General features: G+C 43.9%; 1 protein-coding gene across 8 annotated transcripts in view; it reads left to right on the forward strand.

Annotated features, from left to right (window-relative positions):
- CRTC3 (CREB regulated transcription coactivator 3) overlaps positions 1–21,628 on the forward strand; it is a 100,794-nt gene that overhangs the window by 55,709 nt on the left and 23,457 nt on the right. For 5 of the 8 annotated variants that reach the window (XM_032623448.1, XM_032623447.1, XM_032623450.1 and 2 more), the window contains 4 exons: positions 5,135–5,254; positions 12,739–12,800; positions 14,115–14,177; positions 16,286–16,386. In XM_032623448.1, coding sequence (XP_032479339.1) covers positions 5,135–5,254; positions 12,739–12,800; positions 14,115–14,177; positions 16,286–16,386 — 346 coding nt within the window. Of the gene's footprint in view, positions 1–5,134; positions 5,255–5,318; positions 7,584–8,941; positions 10,824–12,730; positions 12,801–14,114; positions 14,178–16,285; positions 16,387–21,628 lie in introns of those variants that run through there. The other 3 variants (XM_032623452.1, XM_032623454.1, XM_032623453.1) reach the window with 3 other exon arrangements.

A 21,628-nucleotide genomic window follows, 5' to 3' on the forward strand; every position in this document is an offset into this window, starting at 1 on the left:
TCAATAGTGTCTAATTAGAGGAAGTAATCTTCCTCCCAGGAAAGGTAAGGAAATCCAGCTGCCACGTTCAGCCATTCACCCCAGGCTGCAGCTTTCACAGGTGATGTGAGGTGACTGCATATGGTGCTGCATGTAAAGACACCTGCGTGAGGTCTCGGTCCTTGCGGGGAGTGCTCTGAGAGTGTGGTCCTGTCTGCTGTTGCCCTGCAAATCCACAACGCTGCTTCTTTTGGAGGATTCACGTGTCCTGTTTCATCTCGGAAAGAGTTCCGCTATCAGCATTAGCCATGTCGCCCCCGCCCGATCAGCCACCCTAATACCTGGAAACCTGAACCAATTTGCCATCCACGTAGAGGTATTTTCAGAAGCAATCAGGAGCATGCAATCCTGCAAAGTGGGGAGAGCCTGAAACGGGGGCTCTCTGCAAGTGGACATTCAATTCCCAGAAGTACCTTGAACCACTTTGAATTCGCCTCCTCCCCCCAAAGCCCAGCCACAGAAACTAAGTAAGAATTGCCTATGGCTAGCTACTTGCCAACTCAGGAAGCACCTGTACCCTCCCGCCCCGGCCTCATTGTCCTTCACTGTTGAGGTCCGTGGAAGCTTGGTGTTTGGTCTGTGCTCCACCTAGTCTACCCTCTCTCAGATTTGGGGACCTAAGCCCAGAATCCACCTTTCCCCTGCCTTGGGTTACCACTCCGTCATTCCTCTCCATGCTCAGGCCCTGGCAATTCAGTCACAATGTGAAACAGAATTCTCTGGCCACCGCTTCACTGCTCAGGTTCCTACTGAGAGCCTCCTGGTGCTAACCCTCACCCCTGCATTACCTCAGGCAGCCAGCAAGGACACTGCCACTCCCCATGTGCCATCCGCTTTCTAGTGCCTGGGGCCCTGCAGTAAGACCAATGCTGGCCCGGGCCTTGAAGCAGTTATTGGACCTCCCATCCCGATGTATTTCAGAATAAAAACTGTTAAGCCATCCAGAACAAACAAACAAAAAGATAAGGAAATCCAGCTAAATTCTGATTTTTCCCACACTGAATACTTTGAATGTTATTGGACAGTCTCTCAAATAGAGTCTTCCTCTTCTGTGTTGCCCTTTTCTTGCTTGTATCCTAAGAATGTGCTCGGTCTACCTATGGGTAGTCCAGCACTGGATCCCAGATATCAGTGTGGAGGAGCTTTTGTATACGGGTGTGCAGGAGTCCCGTCTTCTCTACTTAGTGTCTGGGTCCCACGTTTTCAGATAGGGTGGTGCTTGTCAGAACCTGAGCCTGAGGCCCTCCTTAAAACATGTAGGCACCAATTTGCAGGATCTTTTGACTTTACACTTCCCTTGTTGCTCTTCGTGAAAAGCAGGACTCTCCATCTCACTGCAGTCTCTCTGCCATCACTGCCATATCAGTCAGCTTTGCTACAGTACCAACCAATTCAAAAACTCTGGGACTTTCAGCAAACCTTTGTTTTTCACTCATATTCCCTGCTGTGCTCTCCTCCCTGTATCTTCCCCTTCTGCAACTGAGGTTGAAGCAGCATCCGCTCTTTGGGACATGGCATTCTCATGGCAGAAGGAAGGGTGTGAGAGTTTCTGTTTGGACAAGATGTATATCACGTGTGCTCATGATCCATTGATTAAAGCAAGTCACAAGGCCCTGCCAACATTCTTTTCAGGCATTCATCCCAGATTGCAGCTTTCAGAGGTGACATGGCATGGGCAGCAGATGGGTGTGGGAGGCTCAGAATGCTGGAGGATGCCCCTAACGATGATGTCACTCCTGCTGTCCACAGAAGGGCTCTGCAGGGTGGCCTCACCTTGAACAAGATGCTCTCCAGTGTCCCACCACCTGGCTATCCATCCTCCTTCTGATGCCCAGTGTATTGGCCTGCTTGACCTTCCCTAATAGAATACCACAGACTGGGTGGCTTAAACAACAGAAATTTATTTTTTCATAGTTCTGGAGGCTGCAAAGTTCAAAATCAAGGTGTTGGTAGTTTGGTTTCTATTGAGGACTCTCTTCCTGGCTTGCAGATGGCTGCTTTCTTGCTTTGTCCTCACATGGCCTTTCATCTGTGTGCGTGTCCTCCTGGTGTCTCTTCCTCTTCTTAAAAGGACACCAGTCCTAAAAAAAAAAAAAAAAAAAAGACACCAGTCCTATGGATTAGATCCTACCTTATGACCTCATTTAACCTTAATTACTTCCTTAAAGACCCCATCTCCAAATACAGTCACATTGGGGATTAGGGCTTTAATGCACAAATTCTGGGGGACACAATTCAGTCTGTAACACCCAGTTTCCTTGGGATAAGGCAGCTTTCACACACATAATCTAATTTCGTTTTCTCAACAAGCCTGTGAGGAAGTTATCAGATGATCATTTCCACTTTACAGTTAAGGAAGACTAACGAAGTAACTTGTTAGTAAGTGGAAGATTCTGGACTGAGACTGTTTTCTTTGATTCCAAACCACAAGTTCTTTGAACTGTATAATGGAGTTTTGGCCTTATGAATGTTGGAAGTGGAATACTGTACGCTTATTGAATTAATACCTGTAAGGATTACATAATATATGGAAGATTGTTTATAAAATGTTAAGTACGGAAAATAGATCACAAAAATAAATGTGCTATGGGTACCACCATGTAAAAACTATGGATAAAACTTGAAAAGGAACAGAAAAAATGAAGTACTTGACCTTCAGGGTGGTAGGGTTTTATTTCTTTTTTGTTTTAAAGTTAGCTTAAGAAATACATTTTTAAATAACAGAATTTTAGCTCTTATCAAGGATGAGATTGGAAGTTGGTGGGAACAGGAGAACTGTGTGTCTGTTTGTCCCTAGCTTTCTGGGATCCAGAGACTTAGGCCAACTACCAAACACCATAGTGTTTAACAGACTCCTTCACTGTGAAACCTCCTCCAGTTCCAGCTTCCTGGGCTGAACTGCTCTAATTCATCTGATGGGCAAGGCCCTGTGAATTGAAAGGACTAAAGTCAAATATAGTGTGGAGGAAGATCAACTCCTACAGGGGCAGAGAGTTGAACTTGTGCCACGGTGAGGAAGAGAAGAAAATTTCAAAGGTGGCCAGAGATTCCCCACCCCCCCACACACACACACTGAGTCCAAGTAATAATAGAGGATCTGGGCCACCAGGGGTTAAGGCAAAACAGGCAAGTGTAAATAGAAAATATATGTGTAGTAGGAAGTTCAGAAGACATTCCAAGAGCTTTCTGCTTTTTGGATCCCCCCCCCTTTTATTTTTAATTTTTAATTTTATTATTTTAGCCACGCCGTGCAGCATGCGGGATCTCAGTTCCCCTGCAGTGGAAGCACAGAGTCTTAACCACTGTACCGCCAGGGAAGTCCCCTTGGATCCCCTTCTAAAGACCCTCGGTGCCCCTTCTGTAGGCTGGCCTCTGGGAGCTCAGTCTGGCAGTAGTTGTGCTCTACGACTCCTAGAGGAAAATGTTATTTTCAAGTAGAGTTAACATTTGTGTGATTTTATTACCAGAGAGTCCTCCCTTTTCTTTTATCCTGGAACAAAGTAATCTGTCTCTTAAAAATTATGTCTACTGTGTAAGCAGGTCCTGATAAAGTGTGCCTTGGGTATTCATCCTCTTGATTAACAAAGGTGTTTCAATTTATCAATCCCTAGATTAGTGTGCTGTCTTGTCTGAGATCAACATCCATCTTACCTATCATAATGGATGTTTTTCTTCCAGTACCAGAGGTTGTTCCTCAGTAAGGTCTCTTTATTTTAGGAGTTCATAGATTTGGATTGTAAAACTAGAGAACTGAGACAGGCTGGGACCTGGGACCCTTTGCTGACAGAACTGTTCAACTAAACTAGTCCAGACATTTTATCAGTCCACTCGGGAGAAATAGGAGTCATTCCCAAATCCGATATAAGAAAATCTGTGTGTTTAACAAAGAAAAATTAGCGACCAATTCTTAACTAAAAGAAGCTCCCCCAGAAAGACATACTCCGTCAAAGGATTCCTTTCATAGTAAGCTAGGTATTTGACATATGATTCAATTTACGTAAAAGAAAATCTGTTTTCATGTATTTCACAAACATCTCTGGCATAATACTTTATACACATTGCCCCATTATGTGAGGTAGAATGGTCCAGCCTAGGATTTGGTTTTTGCTTGTGACCACCTAGAGGGGTGGGATAAAGAGGATGGGAGGGAGACGCAAGAGGAAGGGGATATGGGGATATACGTATGCATATAGCTGATTCACTTTGTAATACAGCAGAAACTAACACAGCACTGTAAAGCAATTATACTCCAACAAAGATGTTAAAAAAAAAAAAAAAGGTTGCCTTTTATCATGCCGAACTCAAAAATGTTAAGAATGTCACCCAAGCCTCCATTAATAAAAGATTTTGTATTTATTGACCATGGATTTATCTTGAATCTGTTTGTATTTTCATTTGTGCCATTTGGGGTATAATGAGTTGTGTGTTTCCCACTTGTATTCAGGTAGTATTCTTTTTTCTCGCCTTGACTCAGGGGTCACAAACTCAGATGTCTAACAGAAGAAGTCATTCGAGTGGTCCGGTGTCCCACCTGCAGAGAGCAGCTACTCTCAATTTCAGTCCCCATTACCAAGTGGGAATTTGGGACCAGTGTGGCCAAGACGTTCAGATTTTTCACTAGAAGCCCCAAACCTGAATTTTTAAACATTGTCGAGTCAATCAAAAATATAAAAAGACACCGTATAGAGCAAGTAGTCCCCAGTCCCCAGGAGGTATCCCATTTTATTTCTGGATGCCACATCTATGTTTCTGCACACTGCTTCTGTCTTAAGTATACCTCTTTTACATTTCATGCTTATCTCCTAATTCCTGGGATTTGATGTATGAGTCCATAGTCTCCAAATTGTGACAACTTTTAATATATCATTATTTCAGCTTTCATCTTCACACACTAAAGACTATTTTAAATTATTCTGTAATGATGTAGAAACAGCTCCATGTGCTGCATTTTATTTACCTTGACTCAAGGCACAGTCATAGACACCAGTAAAATTATAAAGTCAGCCTTGTCATCTGTTGTTGTGATCAGTTGGTGTTCTTGAGGGTGAGTGGCAATGTCACGGTCACAGGCCAACTCTCTTCCTTCTCTCCACAGCCGGCGTTCCACCCAGCTGACAGCGTGCGCGGAACCCGCCACCATGGGCTGGTGGAGAGGCCGTCCCGGACCCGCTTCCACCCCCTCCACCGACGGTCTGGGGACAAGCCAGGACGACAAATATCCTTTTTCATTGTCTGAGGAGAGGATAAGTTTTGAAAGGTTTTCAGAATGTATCTTCCCTGTCATTCCCCTTTGGCCTCAAAATCTTCATTTTATCTGATGAACAGAGGCAAGAAAAATAAGTGAGTTGGAAACCAGAAACATCTCCACAGGTGAAAATTGGAAGGATCATTGTAGATGTTTACTTTATGAAGTGTCAATAAAGTTCAGTTTAATGAAGTAACTGAACATAAACAACATGCAATTCAGCCCCATTGCAAGGCCTTCTCAGCATTTTCTTCAGAAATCAGCAGTCAGAATTCAACATGACTTTGAATCAGGTTAGATAGATTTAATCTGTCCAGCCAAAACAAAGAGATAGGTGATTTGTTTTTATTTCTGTTGACCCACTGACCTGCTGCTAGAACTTACAGAAGAAATTTTATATGATTTTCTATTTATGGAGTTTCAAACTCAATAGATGACAACTAAAATATAAAGCTGGTATTTAGGAAAATCTTACATAGTGATATTCACTCACACCAAATCCTATGCTATTAAGTAGGAAGAAAGAAAAGGAGATTGTGAATTCATCTGACAATTTTATTTATGAGGCCAGAATGGGGTGTGCTGCTCAGGGTCCAGCATTGTGCTCAGGGCTTTTGAGCTGGATTTTTGTGGGAGGAGGGCCTGCGTTCTCACTTCACTCTTCTCACCCACAGGGGTGGAGGAAGACGAGAAAGGCGGGGTAAGTCTTACTGCAGAGCTGGATTCCTGGCAGTGATGGTAGAGTTCGCTTCACCAGCCTAGAAACCAGGAAGTGGGGGGAGGATGCTTATGTTTACTGAGCACCTACCCATGCCAGACACTGTGCTGGGCAATTCATATGTCATTTAGTCCTCAATACTTACTGAGCAGTTTACTTTTTTTAACCCCCATTTTCCAATGAGGAAACTGAGTGTCAGAGTAACTTGCCCAAAATTCCACTGCTGAGGTTGGAAGGGCCCAGATTCAGCCCAGGTCAAGCTGACCCCCCCAGCCTGAGCCCCTCCCTCGCTATAGCACTCAGTGGTCCCCAGGACCACACTCAAGAGAGACCCCCTGGGAGGAGTTGCGGGGGGGGGCGGGGGGCGGGTTGCACAGAGGAAACCACTGCTTCTCTTGCCCTTGGGCTTCTTGCAGTTTTCTGTCAATGTGAGGCGAGGGTAATGATCCCAATGAATGTTTACTTCTCCTCTCTTCCACCCCCAGGGACGCACCACATTTGGTCCACTGAGATACCTTGACTTCTAATTTTGTGTATTATGTGACCATTGTCTGGGAAAATGAAGTTGATAACTGATTTTTCCAATTTCTTTCTGGGAGGCGAGAATTCTACCATTTAACCACCAATACCCCTCAAATTCCTTTCTGGAATGTGTAATAACTTTTACATAGAATGCAAAAGGAAAGGAGAATTCAGGCAGTACTTCAGCTAATTCACATGTGTGCTGGTAGAGTAGTACCTGGAACCATTGTCTAAATTGCTTGGAATTTTCAAGTAAAAGAGTGTTTCTTGATGTAACTAACATTGTATCTTTTTCTAATTTCTCAATTCCCTCTTTCCCTTGGAGGTGTTCTCTCTAAATATTATAATACATATAGATATACTTATAGCTATTTCAAATCTTTTTTGCAGCAAGTATAATCTAAATATATGCATATACTCACAGCTTTTTAAACTAGACGACTGTCTAGAAGAGGAGGAGATTGAAGAAAAGCAATGGAGAAAAATGTTCATTCACTTAACAGTTAGTGTTAGGCACCATTTAGACACTGTAGATATCATGGGAAACATAACATAGTGCCTGCCCTCAAGTTGCTTGTAGTTCAGTGGGAGAGGCAGCTGGGCAAGCGAACGGTGTCAGCAGTGTGGTGAGCTGCCGGTGATGCAGCTTAGGGGCTGTGCAAGCTCAGAGTAGCACAGCCTGCACCAGTCTCGGGGAGATGGAGAAGGCATCCCAGAGGAAAATCTGAGGCTTGAAGGATAGGTAACAAGTGAGGGGATAGCATGTTTATTTATTTAACAGGTATTCACAGAGCCCCTTCTCTGTACAAGGTACTATTCTAAGCACTGGGGACTCAGAGGTGTATGAGACAGATGTGTCCCTGCCTTCTTGAGTTTACAGTCCTGTGGGAGATGACAGACAGCAAACAGGTGAAAAAAAAAAAAAAGAAAAAATTATTAAAGGAAAATAACTTCAGGTGGTTGTGATATGCAGGGAGGAAGACAGCCGGGAGGAGATGTTTCAGGCGGAGCGAACAGCTTGTGCAAAGTGCCGGAGGGAAGACTTCACTGTGTGTTCAGGTGACTCTATCTCTTTTCGGGTAATAAGTCATAGGTTAGAACTTGACTGTGTATACAGGTCAACTCATGAGGGCAGCAGCAAAGCAATCAACTCTTAAGGGCGGGAGAGAATAAACATACAGATGAATTAAAATTGTTCATCAGACAGTGCAAGTCTGATTCACCGACCATGAGATGTCTCTCTGAAGCACCTAACGGGGGTCCTGGGACTGACATCTGCTGACTGAAAAGAGTTCTTTAGCGTAGGCCTGCCCATGAATAAACAGCGAGTCTCTTTTGAAGAATCAAGGGACCTTGAGCTCCTAGTAAAATATAAAAGTGGGATGATTTTATGTCGAAGATATGAATACATTCAGGAGAAGATGGGGAAGAGGGCTGCAATTCCATCTTTCCCTTCCTGGCCTGCATTCATTTGATTTTGCAATAATTTGCTTAAAATGGTTGCCTTTCTCACCGGTCTATTACTTCCTTAATGAAGTTTTATTATTCGGAAGTATTAACACCGGTTTGAATCTTTGCTAGAACAAAGAGAAGAAATGTATTCAGAATTTTCTTCTTCCAGCTGTTTCTTGGCTTGGGTGTTATTTTAGAACACGCACGCTGACTTAGAGAAGGGTTCAGTCCTATGATCTCAAATGAACATTGTTAACAGTGTGGGCACCACAAGCAGCGGAGATCTGGCACAAGGGCATTCCTCCCGCGGTGGGCAGTGGGCGGCCACCATAGCAGGGAAGGCTGGCACAGTGGGCTCTGGGCTCTGCTGTTGGCATGGGGGCCGCCACAAGCAGAGACCAGGGCACTGCCCACCTGAGATCTGGCCCAGGGCCGTACTCAGGGCAGCAGAGAGGCGCTGCCTGGTCCCCAGCTGGGGGCCTGGGCCTGAGAACTCAGAGGAGAGACTCTCCTACCTTCCTGCAGCTGCTCGTGTCTTCAGCAGCCCTTCTCACTCCTCAAAGGCAGCAAACATGTATCCCAAACACCATCCTGTTGAATTTCTGAGCTATTAACATAAATTTACAGCAAATATAATATTATCTCAGACCTGTGGATAATACATTGAAGAAAAGGGGGACACACTGAAGAATCATAAGAAACGCCTTCCTCTAAAAGAGATGTGTTTTTAGGAAGAAAGAAAAACAAATGTTTAGAAATTTTCTGATTTACATTCCCAACAAGGTTTGAGAGTATATTGTGTCCAGAAAACTAGGGTGAACAGTCACGAAGAGATGCCTTAAGACCTGCCAAAGTTAGGAATGGGTTTCCTCTTTGGAATAGGCCTTGCTTTGATTCTTTTCATACAATGAGATGAAAATTTTAGGATGTCAGTTTATAGAACACTGTTTCTTTGAAATGCACTGCCTATTATATTTGAGAAATGTCTGGTTCTCTGTATCTTCTTGAAGCTTCACAGTTTATATTAGGGGTCTGAGAAGCCTGGCAGTTAAGAGACTTCTTGTCTTTAATCCAGGGTTTCCAAAACTTAGTTGATCACAAAATCCAGTTTTTACCTGCCATCCATTAAGGATTTCCATCTCGGAGGATAAGGAAATGCTAGTTTTTAGAGTTTTAAGGGGAAAATAGTCAGACTTCAAAATCCCACATGCCGCCTATTTGTCACTCGCGTGCTGAGGTAAACAGGAGGACATTTTCATACACACAGGGACTCAAAAAAGATCTCACTCATGTACCTCCCTTCATGTTTGACTTTTAGATGTATTCTGGCAGGACATAGTTGGAGGTAAAAGGACAAGAGGAAGTTGAGCGATGGTGAAGCCATGGTTGAGAAATTAGGAAGGAACCAACTTGTGGTCAGTTTTATACGTTAAATCTGACCCTGGCACTTGTCTTGGTGGGTGGGTTCTATTAACCCACCAGACCTGGAGTTCACTTACCCCACCAGCTGCGTGGACCATCATGAACCTGCCCCACAAACTCTGTGCCTGGAGGAACACAGAGTTGCAGAGGGCAGGAGAGAACATGGTCGCCCCCAGGCTGCTCAAGAAGGCAGTTCGTGAGCCCTGCCCTGGGTGCCCTTACCTCATGGGAACAGGAAGCCAAAAGAAGAACCCGGCTGTGCTCACCAGCCACGAGCAGGCAGCACAAGAAAGAGACAGGGTCGGACTTGTTTGGAGCTTCTGAGGCTCAGTGACCCCACCCACGGGGAAATGGGCCAGCAGGTGTCCTGTCATATCAACAGAAGGGCTACTCCCCCTCCTTTGGGAAAGAGTGTGTGAGAACTTTCCCTCTGGCCCTCCCCGAGCTGAGAAGGAGCAGGAGTCCCCTTGTGATGGACTGAGGCAGGAACACGAGGGGAAGGATTCTCCGCTACAGAACTGCAGCGACTTGGGGAGAGAGAGCAGCCTGGGATGACTGGCATTTCCACCTGTAGCACCTGGGTGGATGGCACCCTCCATTACATACGATGGACTCCTAACAAGACGAGCAGGCGAGAGGCAAGATGATGAGTGGGATTTTAGGTAGAATTTGAGGTACTTTTGGTGGAGAAGCTGAGTAGGCAGTTGGAAATTTGAGCCTGAAGTTCATGAGAACTGTTGGGAGCTGGAGGTATGGATTTATGAGTTACTGGACTATGGATGATGGATGGAGCCAGAGGCATGGGTGGGACCGACCAAGGTGAGCATGGAAGGCAGGATACTCTTCCCAAAGTGGCTGTGCCCGGAGTCCCCAGCCTCTCGCCCTGCTCCTACTCTACATGGCACCCATGATACTGAGACCCTTCTCCCCATCCTGTCCTTTTAAGAGCAATGTAAGCAGATGTGGGCTGAGAGGCTGTGAGGCCACAGAAACTCTGGACCATCAGGGTTGAAGGCAGAAGAGGAGAAGCCAGAAGAGGAGTGCACAGGGGGATAAATAAAAAGGCCCATTATAATGTGGGATTGTTTGTTTTTGGATTTTATTTTTAATGTGGACCATTTTTAAAGTCTTCATTGAATTTGCTACAATACTGCCTCCATTCCATGCCTTGGCTCCTTGGCCGGGAGGCATGTGGGATCCCGGCTCCCCAACCAGGGATCGAACCTGCACCCCCTGTGCCGGAAGGCAAAGTCTCAACCAGTGGACCGCCAGGGAAGTTCCTGTGGGACTGGTTTTTGACTTAGGCTTAACTAACGTAGTGCTGGGTGAGGAGCTGATCTGGTTTGTTAAAAACCCTGTCACCTCTGCTTCTGTTTGTTTGCTGGCAAATAGCAAGCACTCTAGAAATGTTTATTGAATTAAATGGTAAATTCAAGTTTACAAATATGGGTATTTTTTCTGTCTTTAGGATGTTCTTTAGGACATATTAGTGTTGTAGAGTAATTAAAGCCACCTGAACAAAATTTTCTGAAATCTTCAGAAGAACAAATAAACCTTTTGTAGGTTTTCTTCTGTTGAATTTAGCTGTAAGCTATTGACATTAGTGGTTACTAACATTAGTGGTTCTCTTGGTGCCAACAATTGTTGGGTTTTCGAATATCCATTAAGTGAGATGTGAATGGTGAGAATTGGGAGAGCTCAGAGGTCGCATCTTTTAACTTTTGAAGCCTCAGCCTACTCATATTAAAATTTCAGGAATTTACTACATTTCCATGTTGTTAATACACATCAGAAAGGCTAAAATGCTGACTTATACCTCAACATTGAAATAATCGATGTTTGATCATTGCACTACTATTACACCACTGCATTCTAATTTGTATTACAGGTTCCAGATAAGTGGACTTAAGGACTTTAAGGGTGGCAGTGTCCTGAGGGAAGTGGTAAACTTCTGCTTCTGAAATTTATCTTTTCTGGACAGAGATTCATCAAACTCTGCAGGAAAGAGAAAGGCTCAATGCCTTCTCCCTAATGGCTCTGCCAACTGAGATACTGCTGTGCTTCCTCTCAGAGGGCCTTCTTATTTCTTTATCACCTTTTCCTCTTCTGTCTCCTTCTGCAGTCTGTTCTCATCTGTACTTTGCATACATTAAGCCTAATATTTGGTGTTGAAGAAATGTCTGGTCTCTCTTTTGAAAATAGCTCTGTTTTATTGCCTTGACTAAGATTCAGATTAAGAAAGAAGGTAACTAGACATGACAAAACTAATACACAGGAAGTGAACCTTGTGATCTTAATGCTTCTGGCAAAGGAAATATTTCATGAAGAATTCATTAGTGCCCATGTTTTACTAATGCCAGATTCTGCCTGTAGGATAGGGTCCTTCTCCATTGGTTCCCATTTCCTTCTGAACCCTAGCTCAGAAGCCCTGGCTTCTTTTATACAGAATCATTGAAGATTTTTTAGCAGGAGAATAATATGATTTAAAATGTTTTAAGAAGGCTATTCTATATGTATAATTAACTAAATTGACCAAAACGGCTCTACTGTGCTCAGCATGTATAGTGTAGCATCACATTTGTTTTTCCATATTTCCATTTCACCTGGAATATGTTCTAAGGCAGGCTAGACCCAGTGAAGAATACAGAAATTATAAAACGGGGCCCCTGACAACCCAAGAAAGTTCACATTTCTCCGCAAACCTAATGCCGCTCTCTTTTAGTTATAAGAAACAGAAACCCTCAACTTGGAAAAAAGGAAATTTATTGGCTTATGTCACTAGAAGCCCAAGGGGCTAGATCCAGGGGTTTGTACAATAGCATCAAGATTCAGCATCTGTGAGGTGCTACCTCTGAATTGACTTCCAGGGAGAGAAACCCAGGTCCATGTGGTCCTCGGGCTCACCACGTCAGCTGGGGGCACTCCTTTTCCCCCTTGTTTGTATCATGAGCCCATCCCTGAGCCAGTCACAGGGGGATAAGTTACCTTGACTGGAAATATTGGGTCTGTGTACATTTTGTAGGGCAGGCAGGCCCACACAGAATGACAGCCTTACCAGGTTTCGGGTCGGGGTGGAAGCAGTTCTTGAAAGTAAAAGATGTTGGGCAGGCAGGAAAAAAAAAAAGAAACACCCCATGTGAATCATGCAAAGATGGCACTGGTTAGCAGATAGAACAGATTTTTCCAGAGGAAGTTGATAAGACAAAGCATGGAGGAAGAGACGTCGGGTGTAGAGATAAAGATAAGAACCAAAAAAGTTGTTGAACTCCCCACGATTCCAGCCTCTTAGTTCTGCTTCAACTTTCCATTCATTATATTTTTCCTTTATTGAGAATTCTACTTTGATGGTAGTACATTTGGAGCTAATTACGCCTCGCAGCCCCTGGATGAGAGTTGGCCAAGGTAAGCAAGCCTTCTTTTCAAAGATAGGAGGGGCATGTGCTATTTTTGGATGGTTTCACTTTATTGTATCCACCTTGAATGTTGTTTTAGAAATTTCTAATCTAAAGCACAGACTCTTGTTTTCTCTTATAAAACTAAAGTCTTTCCATGTATAATCATAGACGTATATGAAAGTCTAAAATTAAGTTATTTAAATCAATCTAGATCTTCATTTTAAAGACCAAATAGAAACACATTTGGAATACAATTACCAACATAATACTCTGTTTTCTTATTCTTATATTTGAATATATAACGTGTCTTGGTAAGCTACTGAAAGAAACATAAGGCTTTAGTAAGCTCCTAAAACTAATTTGCATAGTGGATTTGACCTAGGGTCTCTCTGAGTATTTTTGTATATAGAGAATATATACCAAAAAGTTGAGTGTTTTTGAATACTGAGGGTGACAGAATATAAAATTAACTGAAAAGATTGTTACATCCGGTGGATGCATGGTATCATTTTCAGATCACCTAGTCAGATTTAAGAGGCATTTGAAATGTACGTATTGAGAAAATTTAGCTCTCTCGGTTGAGATCTATTCTCCATCCATTCTCGGGGCAAACACTGGCAGCACTTCCTGTGGATAATGTGGTCAGGACCTGGAAAAGGTCGATATGAAGATGGGTGACAGCTGGCCCCTACCTCAAGTAGGTTTTCAGCAGTGCTTAAGAATCTTGGGATCCATGGTTGTAGGACAAGCACAATATTTTATTTTAAATCATGAAAGGATACCCCCAAATTGAGATTCTAAAAATTTGTATTCAAGAAAAAATGTCTTAGGCTTTCCAGAGCGGGAGGATTAGTCAGATTCATAGTTTCACAAACTGGGCTACTGTAACAGTTATATTCCTCTTCATGGGAGTCTGTGTGGGGTTGCAGCATTTCTGCTTCCAGTCCGGCCAGGCACCCACATGCACACACTCCACACACTCGGGGTATGTGACAAGGGGTAGTTTTTCACACATCTGGAGTAAGACCTCACATCCCTAGAGAGGAACTGGTCATAGGTTTGAAACATTTCAAAAGGCATTCAAAGGTGCTTGTTTGACCTTTTAAAAAAAAACAAAAAAAACCCTTGTTATGTGCCCAGCTATCTCATTTGCTCCTGCTGATAGTTTTAATCATGGAAATCAGAAATCAAAGGAACTAGAGAGGTCAGCCTTGCAGCTGGGTTAATAGAGGAGCCAGTTCTCAAACCCAGGCCAGAGGTTCTCCTTTGCTCCCCGTGGATTGAACTTCTTTTTCTTTTTATGTTATTCTGGTTTTTAAAGGCAGCAGCCTCCTTGGAAGGAAGAGAAGCACCCTGGGTTCAGGCTAACATCTGCACTTAACAGGTACATGGCTTGTTTTCTAGTAGAAATAAACTTTAAGCCAGTCGCCTTGATTGTCCTGATGCTTTCTAATATATCATCCATTTGCCAGAGTATGTTTATATCAGTTGTGTTTATATGAAATGTTTAAAAAAAAAAAAGAGGAACCCAAATCTCCCACCAGGTCGTGAACGTCTGCTCAGGACACTGCAGCAGTGTGAGAACATGAGGTCTGAGTGGATAACAGGGTCTGCCTCTCTTAATCTGTGACCTTGAGCAAGTTATGTAGCTTCCCTATGCCTCAGTTTACTCATCTGGAAAAGGGAGATAACAGTGCCAATATCAAGGGGTGGTTGTGAGGATTAAATAAGATACATAAGGAACTTGGGAATCGTAAGTATTCAATATACATTAGCTATTAAATGATCACTTTGAGCTGGCCCCCAGTGGTAAGTGTTCTACATAGGTCATTTTTTTTGATCCTGATAACATTCTACAAGGATGAGTAGTATTTTCTGTTCTAAGAGGTTATAAATGACTTTTCCAAGGCCACTTAGCTAATATGTGATGGAACTGGGATTAAAAAAAAAAAATTAGTGCAAAATTTTTAACATATACAAAAAAGAGTTGGAAAGGAAAATAGTTATAAGAATTCCGTGTGCCCATCCTTCAGCTTCTATTTCTACCCCGCCGTCCCCCACACCCCCATCCCAGCACTGGCCAGATAAAGTATTTCACCTGTAAATATATCTAACAGTATAAGCCTGATAGGAACCTTTTTTAAAAAAACATAACCACAATGCCATTATTACACTTAACAAAATTAACAGTAATTTCTAACATTATTTAATACCCAGTCTGTACTCAGATTTTCCCAGTTGTCTCTCTGCATTTGATTGATATTCTCCTGAGTCTTTTTGAATCTGTAAAGGAGCTAGAATCTGAACCCAGGGCTCTCTGATCCCAGAGTCCACACTCTTCCTGTTTTTCATGTAGGTTCTGAACTGCCTCTCCCTTTGTCTGAACACAACACAGCCATGGTGCACAGTCAAGCCACATGGCTTGGTGGCCACAGGAGGCCATCACCTGGAACAGCCCACAAAGAAGCATTTTAGATTAATTTCGGGTCTCTCACAAGTTCGTTTTATGGCAGACAGTTTGACCCTTGGATGAGATAAGTAAATAATATCTCTTAGAGTCGAAGCTAAATATAAATTGGAGCTGTCTGGGAGAATTCCAGAAATTTGCTATAGTTCAACAGTTCCCAAAATGTTTGTCTTAAGACTCCTTTGCAATCTTAAAAGCCGTTGAGGCCCTCAGTGTTTGTTTGTGTGAGTGTATTTGTTTGTATTTCGCTATTGATATTGGAAATTAAATTGAGAGATTTATAGAAGATACTTATTAAATGCATTTAGAAATAAAATAACAATAATAAACTCATTACATGTCAATAAATATCTTTTTTTAAGAAGCACAGTTATATTTTCTGAAACAAAAAAAATTTACTGAGAAGAGTGACATTGTTGTACCTTTTACAGATCTCTTGAAGATAGCTCGATTCTCTGCTTGTGCATTCAGCCTGCGGTGACATCACAGGTCACAAGGCTGCTGGAAAACTACTGTGCTCATGAGAGAGCGAGAGTGAAAGGGCAAAGGACACATTAGGGTTATTTTGAAAGTTGTCTTGACCTTGCATTCTCCCTGGAAGGGTTTGAGAGTCACTGCTATTGGTGATCCTTCGTATAGGAGGAGTTATTCTCAGATGGGGAAAAGCTAGTGCAGCCACAGAGAATATACTGATCACAGCGATCTTCTGAGTTGCGAGGAAAACTGGGAAGTTTCTTAGAGGAAGCCGTGAATCCAGGGTCTGCCTTGTTAAACCAGATCATTATGCCATTAGCTTCAAAGGAAAAGATCATACAAGTACAAATTACAGCCTTTTGGGTGTGGGCCATCCTCAGAGGCTGTTACTGATCTAAGGGACTTCAGGTAGGTCCAGACCCCTCATTTTATGGATGATTGCAAATCTGTTATTCTTGCCTTCTTTCCTGTTGGTAATTTTCAGCAAAGAACATTGCATTTTCACTAAGGAAAAATGGATTTTCAGCCAGACTCTCTCCTCCCCCCATTAGGACCAATTCTGACTCTGCTCTTCACACGAGTGCTCTGAGCACCAAGCCCCAGGACCCCTATGGAGGAGGGGGCCAGTCGGCCTGGCCTGCCTCATACATGGGTAAGACATGCAGGCCCGATGCTAACAGCATCTGTGCCTTCTCATTCTGTCCTATGGGAACCGGGAGAGAGAAAAGCTTAAACCGCAAGTGCATTTCCCCAATTCGTGGTCCTCAGGGAAAAACTCCTGGCAGGGGAGATGTGTGTGTGCTCATGATGAAGTAAGAATGGAGCTTCTCTCCTGCCTCTTTCTCTGCAAATTCTCTCTTCTTGGCATCTCTTGACCCTCCAGCTTCCTCTACTCCACACTCTTCCATTTTCAGGCCCTCATCATTTTTATAGGGACTCATAACAACTTGCTAACTGGTCTCCTTATTTCCAGTCTTATGTCCTCCCAATCCAGTTTTATGTTGGGTTCTCTGAAAGTCCTTTTTTCCCATCCAGAATCTGGACAAACTGAGAAATAAAAGTAGAAGTGATGGGTGGAGGTAAATACCACCTTTCTTCCTGACAAGAGGAAGTGACTTCTCTCTGTGGGTCTGTGGCTGTTAAGACTGAACCCCAGAGGGAGACCGACTCCCCCAGTGGCCGGCAGCACTGGCCCAGGGCGCCCCCCGCAGGAGCACCGAGGAGGTCAGACTGCAGGGCAGGGCCGGCAGGGAGGCTGCTCTCCGAGGGAAGGCGCGCCCCTGGCCAGGAGAAGCGCAAGCCAGAGTGGAGCCGGCACCCCCCCGCTCACTTGTTCCCCTCTTTGCTGCAGGTCATCATTCCACCTCCCTGGGGCCAGAGTGAGTAAAGGGGTGGAGAGAGGCCAGCGGGGACCAGGAGTGGGGAAAAGATTCATGCTGTCTGCTTCCAGAATGAACCCACATCTGATCATATTCCTCTCCTGCTTAAAATCTCAGTGCCACCCCCTCACCTCCCAGAGAGAGTCCAAATCTCTCAGTTTGGAATGACGCAGACTCCAGGATCTGGCCCTTGCCCACCTCTCTCCCTTCTCTCCTCACTCACCAGCCCCTCCCCCCAAGTGGGTGGTGAACTACTTCGGTTTCTATTAATGTTCCATCCTCTTCCCATCTCTTCCTCTCTTAACTTACTCCTGGCTCACCTGATCAGGGCTCTCAGCTTTGTCCCCACATCTGTAGAGCCATCCTTGACCTTCCTCCCTTTGCCAGCCCAGAACTCCCCATGTCCTTCTAACATCCCAAAGCTCCTACCTATAGATGGCCATCTCGGCACCTGTGTCACTTGACTGCCTTTCTCGTGGATGTGCTTCTCTCCTTCTGCTCCCAGGAGGTTTCTTACAGTCAGCGTCTTATGGTCTTACCTTCTGCACAGTGCCTGGCACAGAGGAGTCCTCAGTGACGGAGAGTATGGAGAAATTACTCAGTGGCTTATGCGTACAGAGCACACTCTAGTTGCTGAATCTAACCTGCATGTGAACCAAGTCTGGTTCACTAAGACAAAGACCAAGCCTGCCTTTCTGGGGTTTATAATCTAGTAGGAACAGTGGTCCTGAACTATCCATTCCTAGGGCTGTGTGTTTGGTCTTGAAATGGGAATAAATAAATCTTTGGCCAAGATAATGCTAACTTTTCTAGTTTTATTTACTTTTTAGGTAGTTTGAACCCTAAATAGTCTCTTTTCCTTCTGAGGAGAATATTCCAGGTCTTATGTCCTTGCATATAGTAGGGATGGGATTTAATAATCCCTATATTGTTGTAATAATGCTGCATTTGTTCCCTTGGTGAAATTCAGAGATGCTACATTTACCCGAACAGTTTGTCAAGTATGAGCTCTTATAGAATTGGTTAGGACCGTCTAGCTGTTTCCACACATGGGGATATGAGAGTAAAGCTGGCAGTTATGTTGGAATTGGATATGGGTCCACTGCTTACCACTTAGAGAGGTAGGATATACGGGGAGATGGAGTAGTTTAGCTTCCAGATAGGTAGGGTTATAGGTAGACTATAGGCATGTATAGGCCTAAACAAGGTGCAGCAAGCGCTTAGTCTCCCCGGATTGGGAGGGAACCAGACTGATAGGCTTTAACCTGGAACCCCCCAAAAAGAGCTGCATTTCTGCTTCTGCCATTCCTTCATTCGTGTCACCCTCTGTTTAAAGTTTCCGCTTCTCTAGAAAGGGCCAAAGGCCTAGAGAGAACAAGGTAGCAAGATCTTGAGGCCTGCATGCAGAGAGAAAAAAAAAAAAAAAACTAAAGAAAGTGATTAATTGAGTGAAGTATTTATGCCAAGAGTGATGTAGCCTCTGAGGGAAGAGGTGAGAAATGTCAGAAGGTGTGAGTGAGGATGAATAAGAAAAGCAGAAGAATGTCAGTGTTGATCCTAGTAGATGGAGCAATACAAAGAGCAGGAAGAAAGAAATCCTGGAGCAGAATTCCTGGGTCACTCCTTTTCACATCAGCAGTTAGAAACCGTTGGGCCCCAATATCTCTCAACCGTGGAAGGTGGGCCGACCTCCAGCTTGAATGTCTGAACTGTGTGCCTCCTTCTGCAAAGTTGCCTTGCAAGTATAGCAGAACTCAGAAACACATCCAAATATGGATGTGTTTACATGGGAAAGCCAGTGTGTTTAAAATATTATTCAAGTCTCCAAGGATAGGAATTATTTCTGGAGAATTATATTTGTTGGTGGAAGCTATTTTAAATAGTTTCATGTACTTTTCCCCCTGTCATTCATTAAAGTTTTTCATTTTCTTTCCTTTTGGACTTTAAAAATATCGACTAGCTTTCCAAAAGGTATTTCTTATTATAGGACCAACCAAATAAAGTAAAGATTTAAAAAGTGATGGGAAAATATAATTGAAGCCCAGAATTAGGCTTCATAGCAGAAGCAATAACTGCTCTTTCCCTGGGAATCTTTCCTGAGCATAATGATGTAACCTCAGTTAATGTTCCCATTATTTATTTGCTTTTTTTTATGAGCAGATGATAAGGGAGCATCTGCTCACAGCTTAACTACATAAACAATAAACTATGATACATTCACGAGCAGAGGTTTGTGTCCCAAGAAAACAAAGCCATTAGACTGATACGTAGTTAGTAATTTTCATAATGGTTATTGAGTTGCACGGCAATTAGGCATCCATGGTAAGCAGTTGATGTAAATTCTAGAAATAAACTTTTATACATCCAAACAAGATTTTTATAATTTCTCTCTTCTTGTTTAATTATCCAGAATTTATAAAGAGAAATATTGATCATTTCCCTGGCAGCATGTGCCATTTAATTATCGTTTGACAGGCACACACCCACACCCCCCCCCACACCCCCAATGGGTAAGCATGAGGGCACTCTGTGACACTTGCCCCGTTGCCCTGTCCCATAGCCTAGGGACTGTCCGTATCTCCCCTCCACTCCTCACCAGCGAGTGGAGGAGGGGGCTGCGGTGGTCCCTGTCCTTTCAGGGGGCAGTCTAGAGCTACGGGCAGAAGAGGGCATGAGGGTTGTCGTCTTTGCACCCAGAGCGGTAGATGCTGAGTGTCACCAGCTTTGAGAACTACAGCCCTGAGCTCCTCCCCAGGAAAAGAGGCCTGCCTCCCACCTCAGTGACCTTGCCAGAGGCAACACCTTTGACCAGCGCAGTTAACTTTTTTTTTTTTAAACATCTTTATTGGAGTAGAATTGCTTTACAATGGTGTGTTAGTTTCTGCTTTATAACAAAGTGAATCAGTTATACATATACATATGTTACCATATCTCTTCCCTCTTGCATCTCCCTCCCTCCCACCCTCCCTATCCCACCCCTCTAGGTGGTCACAAAGCACTGAGCTGATCTCCTTGTGCTATGTGGCTGCTTCCCACTAGCTATCTATTTTACGTTTGGTAGTGTATATATGTCCATGCCACTCTCTCACTTTGTCCCAGCTTACCCTTCCCCCTCCCCGTATCCTCAAGTCCATTCTCTAATAAGTCTGTGTCTTTATTGCCGTCTTGCTCCTAGGTTCTTCATGACCTTTTTTTTTTTTTCTTAGATTCCATGTATATGTGTTAGCATACGGTATTTGTTTTTCTCTTTCTGACTTACTTCACTCTGTATGACAGACTCTAGGTCCATCCACCTCACTACAAATAATTCAATTTCATTTAACGTTTAAAATGCAACTAACCCTGAAAGAAGCTTGACTGCACGGATAGGAGGAAGAGGGGGATGGCAAAAGCATCCCAGATCTAAAGCGGGGCAAGAGTGTCACCCGGATGACAGGAGGGCCCAGAATGGGGAGGCTGAAGCCAGAGGCTTCTTAAAGGACACACCCTGGTTAAGGGATCTACCCCCTGCCTCTGCCTCTATTCAGCAAATCAAGGCTGTGCTAGGAGTTATTTTAGATTTGTCAGGCATGGGAGTAGGGAGAGGAAACATGGTCTCCGTTACACTGGGTCAGCCCTCAGTGGCTCTGAGACTTCGAGGTTTCTTGGAACACAGATGCAGCCTTGGTCATGGCTGTTCCATCCCCTGTGGAACTGATATGAGTTTCCTCTGTTTCTAGATATCCAGTCACAACTCGTTCCTTTTTATTTTTATCCCTTTATTTATAGTTGTATCATATATTTTTTATCCAGTAGTAAAAATCCAGCCGTGGATATTTTGGTTACACGTTAGCTTGATGCTGGCATATCAGTTATTGCCACCACCATCCTTCTAGTTACCTAAACTCTAAACCAGGAGTTAGTTGTCTTTAAATTACTCTCATTCCCATACCCCTCACACCCATTCAGTAGCCCGGTCGTGTTCCTTCTCCCTGCAGGGTAACTCAGGTCTGCCGCCTCTTTTCTGTCCTCACTGGCAATAAATACCCTACTTCTTTCCTTCTTGCCTGGACTATTACAGTGGTTTTTCCACTTGGTCTCCCTGCCTTTAGGCTTTCTCCTTTCAATCCATCTCACACTGCTGCAAGAACAATCTCTCTAAAGCTTAGCTATAATCATGTCACTTCTCTAACCAAAACCTTCTATTCCCTGCATCAAGCCAGATTACTCACAGACACCTTCAGTCCAGCCTCATCTCCCCTTCCTCGCATCCTGAGCTCCAGCGAGACTATACCATTCTCTGCCCCTGCTGTACCCTCCCCCTCTTCCTTCTCCTCCTGTCTTTACACTGGGGCATCCCCTTCATCCTCATTCCTGAGTGTCTAAACTCCTCCAGGTGAAGCAAGTTGGACATTCTGAAGGCACACAGGCCGGAGTTCTGCTTCAGACTTCCTAGCGTGTGATCTTGGGGGTGATAATAGCCCCTGCCTCATGGGGTTGCTGTGGGGATGACCTGAGACCATCCGTGTAAGTGCC

Source organism: Phocoena sinus, chromosome 2 (genome assembly GCF_008692025.1).
Source record: "Phocoena sinus isolate mPhoSin1 chromosome 2, mPhoSin1.pri, whole genome shotgun sequence".
In the NCBI taxonomy this organism is placed as follows: domain Eukaryota; kingdom Metazoa; phylum Chordata; class Mammalia; order Artiodactyla; family Phocoenidae; genus Phocoena; species Phocoena sinus.